General features: G+C 35.3%; 1 protein-coding gene across 1 annotated transcript in view; it reads left to right on the top strand.

Annotated features, from left to right (window-relative positions):
• ADSS2 (adenylosuccinate synthase 2) overlaps nt 1-20,733 on the top strand; it is a 39,129-nt gene extending 18,396 nt beyond the window's left edge. Inside the window, 11 exon segments of the mRNA XM_029965123.1 lie at nt 1,012-1,080; nt 1,835-1,885; nt 4,112-4,178; nt 7,247-7,354; nt 7,656-7,737; nt 9,445-9,571; nt 12,414-12,568; nt 12,985-13,109; nt 13,759-13,856; nt 18,504-18,653; nt 19,415-20,733. Coding sequence (XP_029820983.1) covers nt 1,012-1,080; nt 1,835-1,885; nt 4,112-4,178; nt 7,247-7,354; nt 7,656-7,737; nt 9,445-9,571; nt 12,414-12,568; nt 12,985-13,109; nt 13,759-13,856; nt 18,504-18,653; nt 19,415-19,467 — 1,085 coding nt within the window. The 3' untranslated portion in view covers nt 19,468-20,733.
• The last annotated feature ends 214 nt before the right edge of the window (nt 20,734-20,947 follow it).

Consider the following 20,947-nt stretch of genomic DNA (forward strand, 5'->3'; position numbering starts at 1 on the left):
GGATGTTAACTGTTTCTAGTTTTGAGGGCTGATGCAGATAGTACTTCTGTTCTTTTTTGATGTGTTACTGTGTTATGTTTCTTAAGGAGATTATTGCTTGGAAACAGTAAAAAAGGATGTGTTTAAAGTCTCTTTTTGGGGAAAAAAAAACAACTTAGGATTCCAGTGAAAGAGCTTATGGGTTCAAAAAAATGGCAAGGGCAAAATAATTGGGAGTATTATAATAAAGTATTCCCATTGATTAGGACTGCACCATGAAGGTTATAGTGAAGAAGTCTTAAAATACTTTGTATTTTGATGCTTAGAATGCTTTTATCTTTGTGAAATTAGGTGATATGCAAATAGTTTTGAAGGGCAGGTCCCTTTTTTACCTAGATGTTATACTTTCGATCTACTGAGCTTGCCATGATCTTAGGATGGTTCAGTTTTGCCATATGGGAATGTTCCTCCTTAGGCACTCAGTGATGCCAGTTAATTGTATGACCCAGTAGTCTTTTTCTGAGCAATGTGATGGCTATAGGAAGGTGAGCTTGCTTTCGACAGATCTTTTTCCTCTGTTATTTTTGCTAGTCTGTTACCAACTCCAAATCTATATACAGAATATCTCGTGTCTGTTGCAGAGGGGATGCTAGTGTTTATGATGATCATAGAAATGTGCTAAGCTTTTAAAAAACAATAGAGTTATTACAGTGAAGTATAAAGCAGGAAGTTAATTTTAGATAAGAAGAAGAGGAAGTTGCATTTCAGACTATCTGTCCCACGATTTTGTTACTATTCTCCTTTAAATTGAAAGTTTAGTTGAGTTTATTAAAAAAATTCAATGCCTGTAGAAAGGAGTAAATCTGTCTTCTAGACAAATTCCTAAGAAAAAAAATTGTGTTATCTTGAAAGTTTAAAAACTTAAGTAAAACACTCTGCACACAAAACATGAAGTGTCTTTGAGCTGTTTGAAATATTTTTTCCCATCCTCAACAATGCATTAAATTAATGCAATGTAATGGTTTTCTTCAGGAAATGGCGTTGTAATTCATTTGCCAGGACTCTTTGAAGAAGCTGAAAAAAACTTAAAGAAAGGAAAAGGTGAGAAAATTTTAAGATACTACCTTTAAAATAGTTTGTGGGGCATTCTTTAAAAAATTTAGACGGAGGATGCCTCTGTTGAGGTTATATACAATGTATTTTTCCATAACTCCCTTTAACTGCTGCATACTGACAAGAGTCTTGCTAGAAGTTTCATGGCCCTCATGGGAAGACAGAAAAAAGAAGTCTCTGTAGAGTTTCAGAATATATTCTAAATACAAATTATCTTCAGACATTTTTCTTTGCTTAAAAAAGTGAATTTAAGAAGTGAAACAACTTCTTTAAGTGTGTTAATCTGTTCATAGTTGTTTTATCTCTTACAATATTGGTGTACACTTTGACCTTGTTAATGTAAACAAGTGCTGTGGTAATCACTTCTTGATTCAGAACTCAGTTTTTGGATACTTTGTGTTATGTCTATTGCTATGCTTGGCAGCAGTCTACTATAAGTGAGGTAAAGCAGTGGTCTAGATTATTCAAAATCAAAAAAGCTACTAATTGTTTGCTAGAATTGAGGAATTAGTAGAATAGCTTGAATTCTTCTTCAGAATAAGCCTGATTTTCTCAGCTTTATAGGTTGATGCCAAGTTTTAATTACTGAAATTACTTTTTTTTTTTCACTCTGCAATGTGATTGCTCAGTCTTTAAATAGATTGACTGAAGACTAAACATGAAAAGCATTTACACTTTTTACATCAGAAGACAAAAACGCTATACGAAACATAATTTGAACTATTTAATTTTGTCTTTTAAGGGCTAGAAGGCTGGGAGAAAAGACTAATAATTTCTGACAGGGCTCATATTGGTAAGTTTCTGTTTGGGGTTTGGTTTTCTGTTGATTTTTTTTTTTTTTTTAATTATCTCTGGTTTCTCTGAACTTTCTGTGGCAGTAAAAGTGTGACCATTTTTAAACATCTCTTTACACAGTTCTGCACTTTTCTTTGGATTAAGTCTCTGTGGGCTGCTTTGGTTTATTGAAGGTCCTAGAAAAAACTGTTCCTCACTCAGGACCCTCCCAGTTATATATTCTAGTGACTCTTTAATCCTATCCCATAAGCATCACCTAGTCAGGAAAGCAGGTTCACTTTGTAAGTCAAAGATTAGAAGCATAGAGCAGTCAAAAAGCATTCAGAAGTGAATTGACTGAAGGATTCATTTACCCTTTTGGTGCAAATACAGTGTTGCTTACAGCAACTTTTTTTTATTGGGAAACCACATGACCAGGTTTCAAACTAGTGGTCTCCCTACCAAGGAAATTGCCACATGCTTCTGAAAAGAGATTTTATGGTAAGGACTCTGTAGGGATGGAGAGAATGACTGCCTTCCTCACAGGGAGCTCATCAACCGAGCACTGATTCCAGGCTATGCTCCAGACAGCACTGCAGTTCAGAGCCTGGAGTAAAAGAGTGTTTAGAGTCCAGTCCACTAATGCAGAGCTTCAGAGACTCTTCCTGTACCACTCCTAACACATCTTTATTATGTGGGTTTATCCTTTAAATTAGTTCTTTGGATATTATAACATTATTGCTGCTCTGGTAGTCGTTTTCTGAAGATGCAAACTGTTGAGGACTGTATGAGATAAAAGCTTATAACACCGAAAAAAGGTTTTGCTTTTGGTTTTGCTTTCTTTGGGGTTTTTTTTGTGTTGTTTTCTTAAACAACGCTGGAGTAGCTTAGTGAGTGAACATGTTATTTCACAGTAAATGTTTTTACTTTGCAGTAACTAATAAGTTTGGAATAGTTAGTAACTGTATCTAAGTTACCAATATCTTTTCTGATAGTAGAATCACTGTAGGTGAATTACTTGGAACTGCTTGATTATTAGAAAAACTTTTTTCTGTGGTGATTATATTACAATGGCAATACTGGGAAGTTTTTATCACTAAACAAATTGTGAGTAAAAAGGATTAGTAACTGACTGTCACTCATAATCATTCAGCATCTTAACAGAAATGAACTTTCAGAATGCCTCTGTTTGGAAAGTTCTGATGGCAATCTGAAGATCTGTTGTCATGATAAAAAAGTCTTCTCTAAAAGGGCTGTTGTTGATCTGTGAATAATTAGTTTATAACAAAGGATCAACCAAAGATAGGTTCAAGCTACTGGGCATAACATCATAATCCTTCACAATACGGGAATGTGTGGAAATAAACACAAAAGCAAATTAATAAGGCAAACAGGAAAACCACACTTGCAGAGAGACTAGAGTACTTATTAAATGAATCTGTTTCTTGTAAGTTTTCAGTCTTTCCTGTGTAATGTGTACATTAGTTTTTAACTTTCAGGAGGGATAGCACTTAAGACAACTAAGCTGTCTTCTGTTCGTCTGTCTACTGTGCACAGATATTTGTATTTGACATGAGTCTTTGTAAGATTTGGGATTTTGATTGGGGTTTTTTTGGCTTTTATGGTAGACAAAGACTTGATGCAAGAGATACTTTTCATAATCTTTGTAATTAATAACAATGTAATGCATTAAAAAAAATCGGGCCTTATGAAGATGACCTCTGTTATCATAACAGATGTTGGTGGGAGCTTTTGTTATTTCCAGATGTGTTTTAATTGATGTTGTCTAAAACATAAAAATAAAATGGTTTAAGAAGTCTTTAGAATAAGTGAGAATGTTCACTTTAAGTTCCCACCTAAATTTCAGCAGTATGACCTTTTTTTACTGCAATCTGTTTCCAGGATTTTCTTCTACTGCATGTTTTTTTTAATCCATATAATTTTTTGGGCTACTACAAAGCAGAAATGGCTTAGTTATTCTGTGGGATGTGTCTACTCAGTCTGCAAGTATTCTACAAAATAAACACTTTAAAGAAAGTATCTGAAAAACCTTAGAACTCTTCCATGTGAAAAAATGTAACTTGTAAAAGAGGAGAAAAAAACTCTTCTCATTTTATTTGCCTCTCTTCATTGTGTATATTATTTTTCCACATTGATAAAAAAATAGACTGGAGTTGATTTGAAGAAATCAATAATGATATAGTAATTTGTTTCACACAAATTTTCAACTTACTTATTTTCTTAGTGTTTGATTTCCACCAAGCTGCTGATGGCATCCAAGAACAACAGAGGCAGGAACAAGCAGGAAAGAAGTAGGTAGTTTTATTTTGTCAAATGTGGGATGACTTTGAATATTCGTTGAATGCATTGAATATCCATTATTGTTTGAGTTAAAAAAATATTAATTATCCATATAACTCTTCAGTGTGGAAAATGTAGGGATCATTTCTTACACTTTTGTCTTCCAGGGGCTAGTGAAAGGTTATATTCTTAATTAAAGAGTTTTATCTTGATATTCTGTCTTATGAAAAATTTCCTAATTCTTAATTTGCTTTATAAAAAGAGTTCCTGCTTCCAAATGTTTTTTTTACTGGAGGTATTAGTTTCTGTAAAAATATATTTCTTGTTATGAAGATTCAAGGACACTTCTGTCATCTCCAAATAACTGAAAGGTCTCTCGTATAACTAATTTAGTATCTCACAATGCTTTATTGTTAGAAGTGCAAGTAAATGTTCACACTGTCTACTACAGGCTGCTGCTGACTCTCTGAAGCTTTCGAAGCTTTCAGAAACTATCTGCTATGTTTTTAACTTGTGCTTTCTAAGTAGCTCACAAGTTCTTGGTGTTGGGGAAAAAGCTGGCAGAATCAACAGTGACCTGTCTACAGCTGGAAAGTAATGGTAGCACTCTAAACTTCTCAGATACCCGTGAACTTAGACAAACTTGCAAAAAGAGATATTGTGTGAATGAAAAGTAGTTCCAACATCCTTACCTGTAAAAGTTATTTTCTACAACGATAACCTTTAAGAGAGTGTCTGGTTTGAGTGTATCTTACTTCACACAGGCTGCTATTGAGTGATAATTGTCAGTTATTTTTACACTGGGTCATTTTCACACTTGACTTTGCTGTGCCAGCTGTCTCCTTACCTGTTATTTTAGGAATTAAAAAGCAAACAGGAAGAACACACACACACACATATATATGTATATGGAAGAATATACTTTTTTTAATGAGTCAGTATGTCTGTATCAGCTATTCTTGAATATTGATGGAGTGAAAGCCAAAACTGCTGTATGACAATTTTTGCAATTAAAAATATTGTCAGTCAATGAGCTACTTGAGAGAAGGCACTACTTTGTTGGTTAGTGTTATTGATTGTCAGGGAAAGCCCAATTAGGTTTTTCTTTAAAGAAACCCAGGGAAAAAAAGCTGCATTCAAAGCTAAAAAACTCAAGTCACTCTTAAAAATTCTGTATTTCTTCTTTCTGTGAAGCTCTTCTGCAACAATCATACAGTTTTCAAACTTGTTAAAACTACTCTCTATTTCCTCCTAAATTTTAAGGCTGTCTATGTGACTGTAGTGGAGAGAGTAGTACTGCAGGCTGGCTAAGAACAGGCTATCATGGATTATCAAAAGATTGTCTCCTGTTTGTTGGGGGTGAGGAATTGAAATAGCCTGCTGTTATGTCTTAATGTGGATTTGACTACATAGCATATCTGGTGTTTAAATTCTTTTGTGTCTAACACTTTGAACATTGTAAGAGGTAAGTTTATTTTTTTATTTTAACTGAATGCTTTTACCTGTTCAGATGTAACTCAAAACCATTCACAAGTAAGGCTCATGTAGTTTTCCTTGCAGAAAGGTTATAGAAAAGGTAATATAATACAGTATCTTCTGCTCATACAATTCTTATGACTTCTGTAAATACAGTCTTCTGACAGCTTAACTTTTTTATTAATTGATATGTCTTAATGAAACAAAATAAATGGAAACTACTCCTCCTTAAAAAGATTCTCTGTGGGGGGTATGAGTCGGGGTAGAGGCTAGAGTTAGTTATTTAATCCACAATATCCTGGTCTGGTTAAATGATACTGTGTGATGCAAAGTTGATTAGAATGTCTGGTTTTTTGGACTGGAGGTAAACATCACTCCCTGAGAATACTTGGTTTTGAGTCTAGTTGGAAGAATTACGGGTATTTTTTACAAAATTATTGTGTTGAATGTAATACAAACTACTAAGGACCTAACTAAAATGAATAATGAGCTGTATTTCTGTTCACTCACATATCAATTGATACTTTTTAACATAAAATCTAGATGTGACCTGTGCCTCCTACTTGAAATGGAGACCCTCTTGAACTGAGGCATGGTACCTTCAAGGCAGTTGGAAGAAATATGGGCCACTCTGTGTATGCAGAATTTATAATGGAAGAAAATAAGGCTGTGTGTCTGGTCAGAAAAAACAAACCAAAATAGTTAAAACTCAGTGTAAAACCAAGCTTAGCAATATACAGCAGATTTCTGAAAGTGCTGCAGCCATTGCACTTCTTATTAAGTTCCTTAATCTATTGAGAGTGATGGGGAAGATATTTGATAATCTGCCTGTGACAAGTGCAGGTTGGCTCCATTTTGATAGCTGTCTAGCAAGACTCTGGCAGAATACACTTTCTGAACTAGTTGTACTTCTCTCACAGTAAAGTCAGTGCAAGCAAGTTATATATTATGATATCACTGACTTAACCTGAAAAAGGGTTTTCAGGCAGAGTGGGCAGGTAAGGAGGAGAAGGAATTCAGGTTTTCAAAATCAACTACAGTGGAAAATCCATTCCTAAACCCTTAACATATACAGCATTTAGAGTTTCATTGCCACTCATGGATACTTGGCAGTGCTTTCTGTTTTCTTGGCTCCAACTCATGTATTTAGAATTAAGTGAAATATTTCTTATATACAGACTTGAAATCCGTACTAGTTTTGCTGCTGCTTTATGGAGAACTTCTTTAGGTCTTCAGGACAATGTTTTAGAAGGTGTTTAATTAGTTTCAGTTCTTAGTACTGAAGGATGTTTTCTTTGCATTTGGTTCTTTAAGTATAAAAGTTGGGAATCTTGTACAAATAAATATTTAAGAATTCACTGAAGTATGAAAAGATATTGGTTTAAAATCAGAAGCATGTGTAAGATTAACATATTTGCATGTATAAACAGTGATATTCTGAAACTAGATCGCATACTGGATGGAAGTATCTTGTTTTAATTGCTTAAAACAAGGTTAAATGCTCACAATTAACAGTATTTTATTTAATGCTAAGGATGTATTGCCTTTCAGGAAAAACCTTAGTTTTATATCAAGAATAACTCCTGTTATTATCTTTTGCAAGTTTGGGAACTACCAAAAAAGGAATTGGTCCAGTATATTCTTCAAAGGCAGCTCGAAGTGGACTCAGGATGTGTGATCTTGTTTCTGATTTTGATGAATTTTCTGAGAGGTAACTTCTGTATTTTAATACACAGTTGTAAGCCTAGTTTTCAGTTTCTGGGTAGTACCCTGTGTAAGCAATTACATCTGGTTCCTCCTAATTTTATTTTTAAATTAAAATTATTTTAAAATATAAAAATAACTTTATAATTTTATTAAATAATATAGTCAATTATTGGCATAATTTATTATTTAAAATTGTTAAATTACCAAATTATTGCAGATATGTAACCAGTAAAACCTAAGGTTGTGGGGGGTTAAGGCAGAAAACAAACAAACAAAAACTTAAATGCAGCATTTTTGCCTTCCAGGTTCAAAGTGTTAGCCAATCAGTACAAAGCAATATATCCTACCTTAAAGATAGATATTGAAGGGGAATTGGAAAAGCTCAAGGTAAGCCTGCTTCTGTCTCTTGAGTTATGTGATCACTGTGTGCAGCTACTGATACGTAAATCCCTTGGTGACTGATGCTTGCGGCTGTGTGAGGAGTTAAAATAGAATACATATCATGGAAAATCGTTATGTATCCATTTTGAAGAGTCTGCTATCCTTAAGGACACTTTTAACCCCACTTTATGCAACATTTCAACACTTGGTTTCAAGAGAAATATTGTAAATTTTAGGAAAAAGGCTTACATACGGAGAACGATTTTTTACTTAATTCCCCTGGCTCAAACATACTGTCTGGGATTAAAAAACCCAGGATTGTAGTTGGGAAAGTATGTTTCATTGTAAAGCAGAATATTAATTCCTTGTGTCAGAAACTTAAGAACTGAAGTAAATTGTTATTATAAGTAACAAGCCTTAAGAAAAGAAAAACAACCTATGTCTAGCAACATAAAAAATGTAAGTTGATAGCAGCAAAACTAATGAAACATGATTATCAGCAAATTAGTCTTGTGGTTAATTACAGTTTCTGATTTGGTGTTTTCCCTGCAATTGGGACAGTGGAGAGATTTCTCACTACTGTTAACTTCTTTTTGCACTCATCCAAGTTCTTATTTGAAAAAACTGTGAAGTTTTTTCACTTACACTCAGCCTTTTTGTTAATAATTTTTATAGAAACTTAACTACATGAGATTTTTTTTTTTTACCTTTAGAAAACTTCAACCAAATGTGACACATTATTTAAAACATTGAGGTATGTGTGGAACAGGGAGTTATTATGCGTTTAATTTTTTCAGAAAATCAGGCCGAAGAAATCATCCTTCTTGTACCCTTAGTTGGCACTAAACTCATTTCTACAGCTCTAGAGTAGAATATATGGGAGTTCTTAGCACTTCTGTTTTTCTTACTTAAATAATGCCTGTTGCACATGTTGAGTCGCAGTATTTTTATCAATATGTAGACCTAGAAACCTGTTAGTTGAGTACTTCATAATGCTTTATAGTTTACTTAATACACGTTAGGATTACAGAATATCTAAAACTCATTGTTAGGGTGGAAACACAACATGTATTTGTAGCTTGAGGAAAATTACTTGTGTTATGCTAATACACCTCATTCAGTTCTGAAAGACAAAGTGTTATATTTCATGTGAAGTAAATTGTTGGAATGAGAACTTCCACGTGTTCTAATGGGGAAAAAGACTGTGTACCAAGTGATAATCTGAAAATTACTGCATTGCATCCAGCTACTCAGTGGCATTCAAGCATTTGACCCTTAATTCCAATATGTAACTTTTTTCTTTTACTTACGAATTTGTTGGCTTCAGACGGCCAGAAGTGAAATTCCCTGGTTTTTGGGGAGAGTTCTGAACACTTGGAAATGAAATACCAAACACAGTAAAGTATAGTGATTATAGTCATGCTTGAATATTTCTTAAGTATTCCAGAAGTTTGGATTTTATTTCTCTGCTCCCCTTTCCACCCCTTTTTTCTTTTTTTCCTCCTATGAAGGGCATACATGTCCGTTGTGTAAATCTGAGTCTCATGTTCTTCCTTCCCTTGTTCACATATGATGTCATATTTAGATTTCTTTGTTTGCTTTTCCTTTTCAGAAGGAATATGAGCATTGTTATGAGGGAACAATAGCAATTCTACTCTAGCTGTCTTTATCATAATGAAATTATACTATACAATAGTCTTTTGTATTATTCAGGGCTACATGGAAAAAGTAAAACCAATGGTAAGGGATGGTGTTTATTTCATGTATGAGGCTTTACATGGACCACCAAAGAAGATCTTAGTAGAAGGTGCAAATGCAGCACTGCTGGACATAGATTTTGGTAGGTATGACCTTTCTGAGACACATGTTGCTATACACTTACTTATGTTGTGAAAGAAAAACACTAAATATAAACTCTCCCGTGCTTAGCTGCTTTTATGGCAGAAGTGTTTTGTATTTTGGAAGAACAGTGCTCTGTATGACTAGCAAATAATAAGGGATGGATGAGTGGGTGTGTTAATTAAAATATTTCAAAAAGCTTTAGACTCTCCCAAAAGTAATTATTTGAATAACAGTAAATATCAGGTGGCTTTTCTTAGAGTGTACCTATTACTTCAGTGTCTGTAATAACTCACAACTGTATACATCTATGGAAAACACTTGAGAATAGCCATGGAGAACTTTTAAGAGGCAAAGTGTATAAGCACAGTACTTCTTGACTTTTGGAAAATCAGCTTGCCTTTTTTTAAAGTCTTTATATAACACTTGGTTCTCCACTGTTTCACAATGTCAGGAAAGGTGTCGATAACTGCTAATGAGGCAAGAGTGAAAAGGTTATCCCAATCAATTTGATATTAAAAATGGTGCAGTTTTTCTGAAAACACTGTGATTTTGCTAATAAAATTAGAAGCTTCTAGACAGAAGCAGCTTCCTATTTTTTATGACATGATTTTGTTTGGTTGTCATTATATTGTAAGAACAGGCAATTTATTATACCTGTGTGTGTGTGTGTATATATATGTATATATATATATCTCATAGCTTCTATGATTGACCTCCTGCATTTTGTCACATTTTTCCAGTCTCACTAGCCTTGTAACTGTATAATTTTTATTGTTAGAAAGATGCTAAAGCCTGAAATTGAAGCCTGTAAGGAGAACTGTCAAATATAAAGCTGATGTGCACTCTGCTTTCAGCTGACAGGAGTTCTGACACTGGGCATTTTCGAACATACTGAATTTGAAAGCCTCTTCCTTTAAGAGGAAAAGATATGTCTTAGACTAGTCACTCGAAGTGTAAGCGCCCCAAGTTTTCTGATTATTATCTGCATATTAGAAGGACACATCCTTTTTTAACAAGTAAAAAAAACAAAGAGGAAAGAATTCTTCAAATATGCTTGTCACAGGGAAATCTTTGATGCAAAACTGAGGTATTTACAGAAAACTCTAGACGGTTGTTTTTTGTAAGTGGTGAGGATTTTGGATTTCATATAAATAGGAGATGCAAATAATCTGAAACTCATCAGGTATGTCTGTGATATATACAGAGTTGCTTGGGTCACTTAGATTTTTTTTTTTTCTGTGCCTGTGCCATGAGACCCACACACAGAATATCTGCTCTCCTTAGGTAGACACCATCAGTAGATTGGACACTTGGGTTTACAGTAGACGAGCCGTAGTCAAAAGGTTTGACAATGCCAAGTTTGATCATTAAGCATTCTGAGTGAGGCTTTTTCTGTACCTGGTTGCATAAAAGTCTTAATCCTGAAGTGAGTTTTATGAATGTGTGTCTGTTGTCAGTGAAGTTGGTAAATGCCCAGCCTTGCAGTCCATCACACTTTCCTGGAGCCTGTAATGAAGGTCACGTGTGCATTTGTCTGGGGATGGGGATGCAGGTCTGGGGATATGTGGTCTCCTGTTTTAAACACTGAGTGAGGATAAACCAATGTAAATATATTAGGCTGGGAGGTAAAAGTGAGTAAGAATTGTCTCATTGACTCTGTTTTTGACCTCTACTTGCTATATTTACCTGTCAGTAAAGAAAACCTCAACTACTTTGTGTTCTAAGAAGGATAAAGACTAATGCTTGCAGACTGCTGTTACATATCCCCTGTAAGCCTGGGTTTTCCTCTTGAGCAATTTGAGTTAAGCAAAAGAAGGTAGAGATACCTGAAGCTAATCTGCAAAATGTCACTGAACCAGCCTCTGAAGGATTTTGACTTTTTAAAGTTGTCTGTAGTGCTGAAAGAACTCTGTTGCTTTCAGTTCCTTTTATCTTGGTTGTTCCCCTCTTACCCATCTCTGACTCGCATCAAAAGACAAAAAAAAAAGTCTGATGCTTGAGGTAGAAGTTTCTTGATTATGTGCAGTTATTATGAGACTGAAGTATTTGTTCACAATTCAGCTAAGGAGTGTCATGCTCTGTTTCATTTTCCATGAGTTTAAAAAAAAAAAAAAAGAGAAAAGGTATAAACCTAAGGATTTTGAGATGTTTAACTCTTATCTTTGCAGTCCAGGCTGCATTTTAAATGAGGGATGACTATTTAACTAGAAACAAACTTTTACCACTAATTAACTAGACTACCTTCCAGGAGTCTTCTGTTTTAAATGATTTTTTTTCATTTGATTATGGAAGCAAAGTTGTTCTTGCCAGAACTCTGCATTTTATTGCAATTTCTTATCCTTATAGTGTGCTGACCAGTATGTAGAGATTGTATTTTATTTTTTTGCCCAATATTAAAAATGGCAAACCTGTATTCTCTAACCTTTTAATACTATTTTCTTAAGTCTCCACTTAAATTTTTGCCTTGTTCTGTTGGTGAGTATATCTTATATAAGATAGCAAGGCATGGTTTTCTGGTGTCTTACTCCAATTTTTTACTTGTATGATCATTCAGAATTGTTATGTAGTCAACTTTCCCCTCTGTACCAGTTGAAGTAAGTGGTAAGATTTCTACCTTTGTCAGTAGAAGTGGACACTGTACATACAAATCTAAGAGCTCGTTGAATGTGTTCTTGACTGCAAAATACATTTCTTGTGTGTTCTGGTTTTTAGTGTTGTAAAACCTAGGTAAGTGCAATGCAAGTACTATTTATCACCAGGTTAGATCTTTAAAAAAACCCCAACACTTTAAACCCAAGTTTTAATAAGTTTCTAAAACCATTGAGTTTATTTTTTAATAGGCACATATCCTTTTGTGACTTCATCAAACTGCACAGTTGGAGGTGTGTGTACTGGTCTGGGCATGCCACCACAGAATGTTGGGGAAGTGTATGGAGTTGTGAAAGCATATACAACAAGAGTTGGAATTGGTGCCTTTCCTACAGAACAAGATAATGTGAGTATTATAGCCCTAGATGTGACCTGCGACTGGATGAAATAACTTGTCTTGTCTCTCTTATGTTAAATCAGAATTAATGGTTAAATGCAAGTAGATGACTGTGTTTGGATGTCTCAATCTTCTGATTCTGTACTGAGCTTACAGGGCTGCCAAATATGGTTGTAAGTTTCTTAAACCTTTCTATGGAATAGAAAGCTAGAGCAGGAACAAATTTGAGAAGTTTGTGTAAAAGGCATTCTCTTGAATTAGGAAGAGCATTCTGTATTTCTGTTTTCATCCCAACAGACAGCACTGTGAAAATTTCTTAAGGTAATTTACTATATATTATAAAATGTTGTTAAGTAATCACCTGCATGATGTGTTGCAAAGCAAAAAAACCAACACACTTATGTGATAGTCTTACTCTTTGTTAGGAAATTGGAGAATTGCTGCAACTGAGAGGTAAAGAGTTCGGTGTTACCACTGGTAGAAAGAGAAGATGTGGCTGGCTGGACCTCGTCTCACTCCGATACGCCTACATGATTAATGGATTTACTGCGTGAGTATTTTTGACAGCTTTGCTGGCAAACTGACATAAAATCATGAAATGCCGCAGATTACTGTAAATTGTACATATGCTGATTAGTAACATTCAGACTGTTAGTATTGATTTGTTGATTGTTAATTTAAAATAAGATGCAGCCAGGTATTTGCAGAGCCAATGTTTGATTATTTTGCTGCCTTCGCTGTAGGACAGGAATATTTGGCAGAGGACAGGAACAGACAGCAACAGGCATCATGAAGTGAAACAGTCTCAAATGGATGGTCATAAAGTATATTGGCAACATGCTCATTAAAAATATAAATTATATATTATCATTAGAATTATAACACTTAAAGCTATAGACCAATCACTTCAACTAGAGAATACCTGTTTTTTGATTTTTGCCATTTTCTTGTAGTACTAGATCTAAGGATGCAACAAAAAGGATGCTTAAGGCTTTTTGTTTTATTGTTTTGTTTGGGTGGTTGTTGTTTTTTGGGGATTTTTTTGAAGTCAGACCAGATAGTAGATTAGTGCCACATGAGATTAATTGCAATTTGCAGAAATCAGTGTTATATTTGATTTTTTTTGTTGTTGTCGTTTACAATGTGATAAGATTCACGAGTTGTTGAACTTGTTTAACCAGAGTAATGTTTCTTTGTAGATTGGCACTTACCAAATTGGATATCTTGGATGTATTTCCAGAAATCAAAGTTGGCGTTGCATACAAACTAGATGGTGAAATCATACCTCATTTTCCTGGTAAGATTCCTTGTTTAACAATTTTAGATTTTGGTGAAATATAATCTGATACTTTAAATGCATTTTACTTGTAAAACTTAGGACAGTAATGTGTTACTGGAGTATCTAGCCATTAGTGTCTTCCCAGATGTGGCAGGGACATCTGTTACCACACCTGTACCCGCACCCTGAAAACGCCTGTACCAAATACTGTTGTTTGTCTGCTAGAAAGATGCAAAGTGCTATACAAAGCTTCTAAAACAGAAATGTTGTTACTGCTTTATCCCTTTTCTTTTATACAGCCCGAATCACCTTCAAGCTAAATTAGAAGCTTGATTCATACTCTTAAACCAAATTATCTTGCTCCCACTACTGTATTGATCCCCATTTTTAGCAGGCCAGGTCTCATTTAAGCATGTTGTGAACCACATGAGAGACATGGTGTTGTTGAAAAGCCACATTTTTCTCTCTGTGTGTTACTTTTGTAACAATTCACTTCCTTAAATGGTTCACAGAGCAACCAAAAACCCTTTACACCTATGAAGTGGAAAAGAGGGAAAAGGGGTGGAGGAGGAAACGAACAATTAGTTTAGGTGAAAGCAAGTCTGTCTTCTAGTGCATGACCAAAGTATATCATCTTAGCATGATAGAAACTGTAGCTCCTGAGGGGGACAGTGATCATTTTAGTGGTCTTTTTTACTTCATCAGTGTACCTGCATGTTAAAATATTCAGCTACCACAAGCCAGTGTTTTTATAGATAATGCATCTTTTTCAGTTTGCAGTAGTAGAGATACTCCAGAAAAAAGAAAGAACATTAGACAGTACGAAAGACAGGGCTTTTTTATTTTTCTAATGTGTGTGTAGATACCCATTTTCATTCTGATTGGTAACTTGGGTAGAGGTTGGTCACAGGTTACAGTTTTTCACATGATATCATCAACAGAGAACTTTTTGCGGGTGAGATCAACGGTAGTAATTGGATACACAACTCACAGCAGGATTTATGAAGTACAAAGATGTAATTACTTATAAAGGAGTAAGTGATGATCTACCAGTAGTCCTTGAAAATAGCACATACCTGGTAGAGGAATTCATAAGGAATTAAAAAAAAAAATCTTTTGTTTCTCCATGTGCTTGTGGGAATTCTCTGATTTGCCTTTCAGTATCTTCAAACAAAAGTGCCAGTTAGTCTGAATGCATGCTGAAAGACATGTCATGCACTTTTATTCAGGAAATTAGTACTCATCTTGCACTAAACCAGGGAATGCTTTTCCCTTTTTAAGACTCAGATAATCCCAATTGATACCCATATCAAAACATTAAGGACATTTGTATATGCTTTAAATGGCCTTTGAACATAATGGAGATAGTGTATTTGAATTGAGAACTACTCAGTAGATGCTTTTCCTGTAGCCCTGTCATCTAACCTGAGGCTATTTGGCCTGTCTTGTGCTCAAGCCAGAAAGACCTTCTCTGGCAGTCCATCATTAAAGATGGCATAAGCATGTGGCCATGTTGTCCAGTACTTTTTTTTTTATTCATTGTGTGTCTCAGAACCAGAATCTGGTTACATACACCTCCTGAGGAGACAGACTTCACCCCCTTTGTATGTGCCCAGGTAACAGGTAGCTGACCTTTTGGTCTTAGCAGCATAATGTGGCTCATCTACCTAACTGTGTTTTTCTTTACTCTATGAACAATTAAGAATTCTGGTAGAAATTTAGTAGAAGGAAGGAGTTTGAGCTGAACTTCTGGTAAGCTGGAAGATGCTGTCTCTCACACTGCCTCTGTGTTCCACACCTCTCTTTGCTATACTCCTCAACATTTGGCAGCATTTTCAGCACATATGCTGCAGGTTACCCCTGCCCCTGGCACAAAAAAACAAAAGGTAACTTTCTTCCCACTTTGATTTGCAGACCATTAGACTGTTTCTGATGTCTGCATCTCTGCATGCTGTGTGCTTTTTTTTCTTTTTTTTTTCCTTTTTTTTTTTTTTCTCAAACTTGCCACTGACATTTGAATTTAATTTAGAAGAGATCTAGTCTGGGAATCTCTCACTGGCATACTATTTCTTTCTCTCTCCCCTTCCTACCCTCCTACTCTCTTGGAGATGTTCGTGATTTACCCTTCTTGTGAAATGACTGTCTCTAAATTAGAAGCACACACAGTACCCACCATCTCAGGAAAAGCATGCCATATTTCATACATTGTTCCTCTTTCCACCTGGATCAGAGAATCATACGAGTCTCACTCAGGGTTTTTTTTTTTAGCTTAACTTTCTGTGGGCATTTCATAATGGCTTCTTGAAAAAGAACTTTAAATGTCTTATAAATTTACAGCTGACCTCAGTTGGTATTATTGAGGTTGTAGTCTTTTGCTGTGGAGCTGACCAGTCATAGGAGTTCATGGAAGAGAGAACTCTCTGGTAGCTCTGAGCTGATCAGTTTAAAAGGAACGTGAAAGCTGTGGTCTAGTTTTGCTAAGGCCTCCTATCCAAGTTCAGACATCAGTTGATCTCAGCAGAGAGACACACAACCTCTAGCTCAGGAAATTTTGAAAACACAGATCCTTAGGAAATTGGGAGATTATTTTGGAGAAGCTTCTTGCTTGCTTTTTTTTGCCTTGTGCTTTTTCCCTGGGCTTCCTGCTGTAGATCAAAGAGCTGAGACACTATTCTAGATGCACCTTTGTTTGATCTATATGACTGTTTTCATGTTCAGTTTCTGGAAATTGCTGGAGGATCTTTCTCTTACAGTAGTGCCAGGTCCCAAACTCAAGCTATTATTTCTGAGTTGGAAGTAACATCACTTTCCAAATTATATCATTATATTTGGTCTGTCTGTTATCTAATTAAGCTGTTAAGGAATATTCTAGAAACCCTAAAAGACAAATCCGCTTAGTGAAGAGCTGAGAGAAATCTAGATGGTGACTACATCTGTTACTGTTACTGCATTGAGCTCAGTTTATGACTTATATTTACCACACATCTTTTATCACACCTGCTGGAAGACAATTAAAGAATCATTTGAAACATCAAGAAATATATCCCTTCTTTTTCTTCTCTCTTATGGGGAAGTAAGGAATTGAGATAATATAGATTAATGGAAGATGGTAATCAAAATGAGACCATTCAATTCCAGTTGCTTTCAGCTTTCTTCCTCTAACCTCATCAGAGAGGCTTCAAAGTAAAAATGCCCATGGACGTGCCAGATGAGGCGTTCAGTCACTTTCCCTTTTCAGAAAGAGAGGTTAGCGACCATCTGCACTGCCTGGAGATTAGTTTGTGGTTTTGCACTTTGAGTATATCTGTTCTGTTTTACAGATCCCCTGGACAGCAGACAACACCTCAGTTGTTACTGCTGGCAGTTAAGAAAGTGCTTACCCTTGGCCTCCCCAACCCAGCATACTTAATGTGCCTGTCTGTCTGTTTGGATTACCACAAGTATTGAGTCAGGATCATTTACCTTTAACCTGTGAACACCTCAGTCCAAAAATGGTGCATTTCCTCACTGTTTTGAGGACAGTAGAGCAGAGTTTCTTTCTGTCTTACTCAAAATGTGTGGTTCGTAAGGGCTGTCCTTACAACATTGCTGCTGTTGAACTACTGCCTGCACCAGGACAAATTGTTCAGCATGCTGAGTCTGAGTTTGTTGGCTATGCACATGCTGGAGGGGATTAGTTATGGCTTCGTATTTGTACCTCTACTGTGCCTCTTGCACTTAAAACCTTCTCCTAGGCTGACTAGATGTCTTTGCAAGAGCAACTTGATGTAAGACAGAGAGCCTACGTAATATTAATTACAGTGCCTCTGGCAGGCCCCTGTCTTTTTTAGGAAGGCAAGAATGAATGCGTGCCACCTCCCATTTTTTTAATCAATGTATTTTGACCATTTTCAGGCTTAAGGCTTTTTTTTTTTTTTTGCTTTCCTGCGTCATTCCAAGACTAATGTTCAGATAATTACTGGAGTGATTGAATTCTAGAACAATATGCTTAGCATCTTTTTCAGTACTTGAAATCATCACAGGGTTCAGAGTTAATGGACAACATTGTAGCAAACGAAGGACAAAATGGAATGTGCTTATTGTTTCTCTTCTGAGAAGCAGTTGGAACAGTTATGTTCATACATCCTGTGGGACTCCACACTGGTTGACAAATCCATTGTAGAGTTTTGGGGCAAAGGGTCTGTGGGCATCAGAATTCTGTTAAGTATAAACTACATCCTATGACTATGTTTAGTAAAAGTACACTCCTATGCCATTTTAAAATGTGTTTTAACTGCCTTACAAACTGGTGCTTAATTTTGCATTCACAATTCCCTCATGAAGGGGGAGCTGGATCTTGGTATTTGTTCAGAAAAAAAAATCAACATTTTTGGGAACTATTTTCCCCAAAAAGTTGTTTTCTGAACTGAAAAGATTGTGGTTTAAGCAAAATAAATGCATGTGACTGAGCACTGGAATTCCTAAAGTCTAAGTCCTGATAATTATTGGATTTTTTTTTCCCTATGCTTATATTAACAAAAAAATGACACCTTCAATGCCTGTATTATCTTATGAGCAAACCTCTTTGTGTAAGAAAAGAATAAAAAGCGTTATAGTTATGTGTTTCATAATAGAGAATATATAATATGCAGGGACATAACATTTTTGTTTCTGTTTGCTTCTCAGCCAACCAGGAGGTCTTAAATAAAGTAGAGGTTCAGTATGAGACACTCCCAGGATGGGATACGGACATATCAAATGCAAGGGCGTTTGACGAGCTGCCTGTAAATGCACAAAATTATGTTCGCTTTATAGAAATGGAGTTGGGTGTTCCTGGTAAGTAAAACAGATTTTCTTGCTGGTTTGGTTTATTCCTGCTCCATTCCTGCTCTGGTATTTGTATTAATGAACATGCAAAATACTGAAAACTAGTTTGTAGCTGTCATAATTGTGATGTACCTGGTGACACTTGTGATGATGGTTTTACTTCTTTTTATCCATCTATTTTGTTGTTGAACTGAAAATTTTCAGAAGCTTTAATATGCTTCTTTCTTTGGCTTATACTATAGTTCTTGTTCAAATGAGATTTTTTGGTTGTTTTATAACTTGCTTAAGTGTCTTTCAGATTGGTTATCAAAGGAGTTCAGTTTTGCTACTTTATGAAGTCAGTGGGACTACTAGTTATTAATTAACGTGATTAATTTTATGTGACAGTAAGAGTTCCTAAACTAATAAATTTCTCTAATGCTCCCTAATAAAGATGATCCTGTGGTTCCAACCAAAGCTGGGAATTAGGAGATGATGCAAATCTTTACTTTTTTAACAGTTTCTATCTGTCTTTTTATCTGGAAAAGCAATTCATTTATTATGGCAGCTTCAAGACTGTACCTGCTTTTCTAAGTTACCAGTGTGTTCTTACTTTGAGAACAACAGACATCATTATAATTTCTTAATGTGCAAATAGTATATGCTGTGTTTTTATTCAGACTGTGGTACTTAAGATCTTAAGTGCTTAAGAAGATAAGTGCGCATCTTAAGATACAATCCGCTCTTGCTTTGTATTACTTACAATAAAAGTTTGCTTTTCTCTCCTGCAGTTAAATGGATTGGAGTAGGGAAATCCAGGGAATCAATGATCCAACTGTTTTAAAGATTTCAGATGCATGGAAGAAAGCACACTCCTCAAAAGACTGCTCATTCTTAAATGCATTAGTAGCCCGCAAAGCAAAGATGTTGGAAAGATAGATTTTTGCATGGAAAGAAATGCTAGAGTTGATACCCCCAAATCAATTGCTACTCCTGAAAGAGACTGTAACATGAACGTGTATCAATTCTTGTTCAACTGCAATTTCCAGGACACTCGTCATTGTTGTTCAAGGTGCCATCAGATTTTTTTTTTTCTTTACCAAATACTTACTTCATAATGTAATTCCTGTTTGAAAATCTAAGGTAGCATTGCTTTCATGACTGTTTGTCTTTGTTATCCTCTCTCTGCTTTTGGCGGTGTTACTTCCCTGAAATTTTAGACAGTAAAAATAATGCAGTTTTGCACAGATAGTTTTACATCCTCATTATTTGTATTCCTAAGGCTGTTGTATTCTAAATGACTGCTCTTGTGAGTAATTAAAGAGGGGGAGTCCGATTTTATAATGCTATAAATGCTGTCTAAATTATTGTGTGATCTGTTTTTTAAAAGAAGATGTGATGCCAAGTTGTTAAGAATGTCCAGGTTTTTTTATCTGTATAACACAGAAAACTTACTCTTTGTAACTCACAGAGGATACTCAAGTGTTTACCAGGAAGTGTGCCCAGAAAGTTAGAAAATCGATATTGTAAAAAGTTCATTTGCGATTATTAAAGAACTATTCTGATTTTGAGTTAAATGTTTTATAATGTTACTTTTTTTTTCTGGCATTTTATTAACTGTGCTTCTCTGCTTCCAAGGCGCAGATCTTAAACTGTTTCCCTAATTAAATGAGGTTATATTTATATTTGGTGAGAAGTCTAACATTTTGGTGGCCTTTTAAATTCCTTTCTTTAGAGTCAATAGAAGATGTTTCTCTGGAGAATTGCCAAAGTGCAGACACTTTGTGATTATAAGCTGAAGATGCTTTAGAAATAACATTTAAAGTATTCCATGTATTTGCTTTAGATGTAGAGTAAATAACAAGTGTTCACCTCAAGATATCTGACATATTTGGGCTTTTTATTGTTGAGTAATGAGAAAATGTTCTAGAACTATTTAAATTTATAACCATTATTATATATTCCAAAGAATCTGATTTCTTTTTGCAACAACCCAATAGCTGCCTATTCCCTTTCCAGATTTCTTGACAATGACTGTTTTTACACATTATACTATGGTATTCGTATGCTTCTTTTCACTTTAAAATAAAACTTACTTTGTTTCCTAAAACCAAGTTTGTATCAGGGTGGGGCAATATTTTAGATTTAGTTTGGTAGATTTCAGCCATGCAGATGAATATAAGAAATTTCTAATGCAAAATAAAAGATACAAGGCCTTTTGGTTTGTCTGGAGTAACCATATACTGTCTGAAATGGAATAGATTTGTTGGACTGGATCTGCTGTTGAGGTGTTCAGCACAATGTTTATATTCTAAATTGACACA

Source organism: Manacus vitellinus, unplaced genomic scaffold (assembly GCF_001715985.3).
Source record: "Manacus vitellinus isolate BGI_N305 unplaced genomic scaffold, ASM171598v3 scaffold_8_pilon, whole genome shotgun sequence".
In the NCBI taxonomy this organism is placed as follows: domain Eukaryota; kingdom Metazoa; phylum Chordata; class Aves; order Passeriformes; family Pipridae; genus Manacus; species Manacus vitellinus.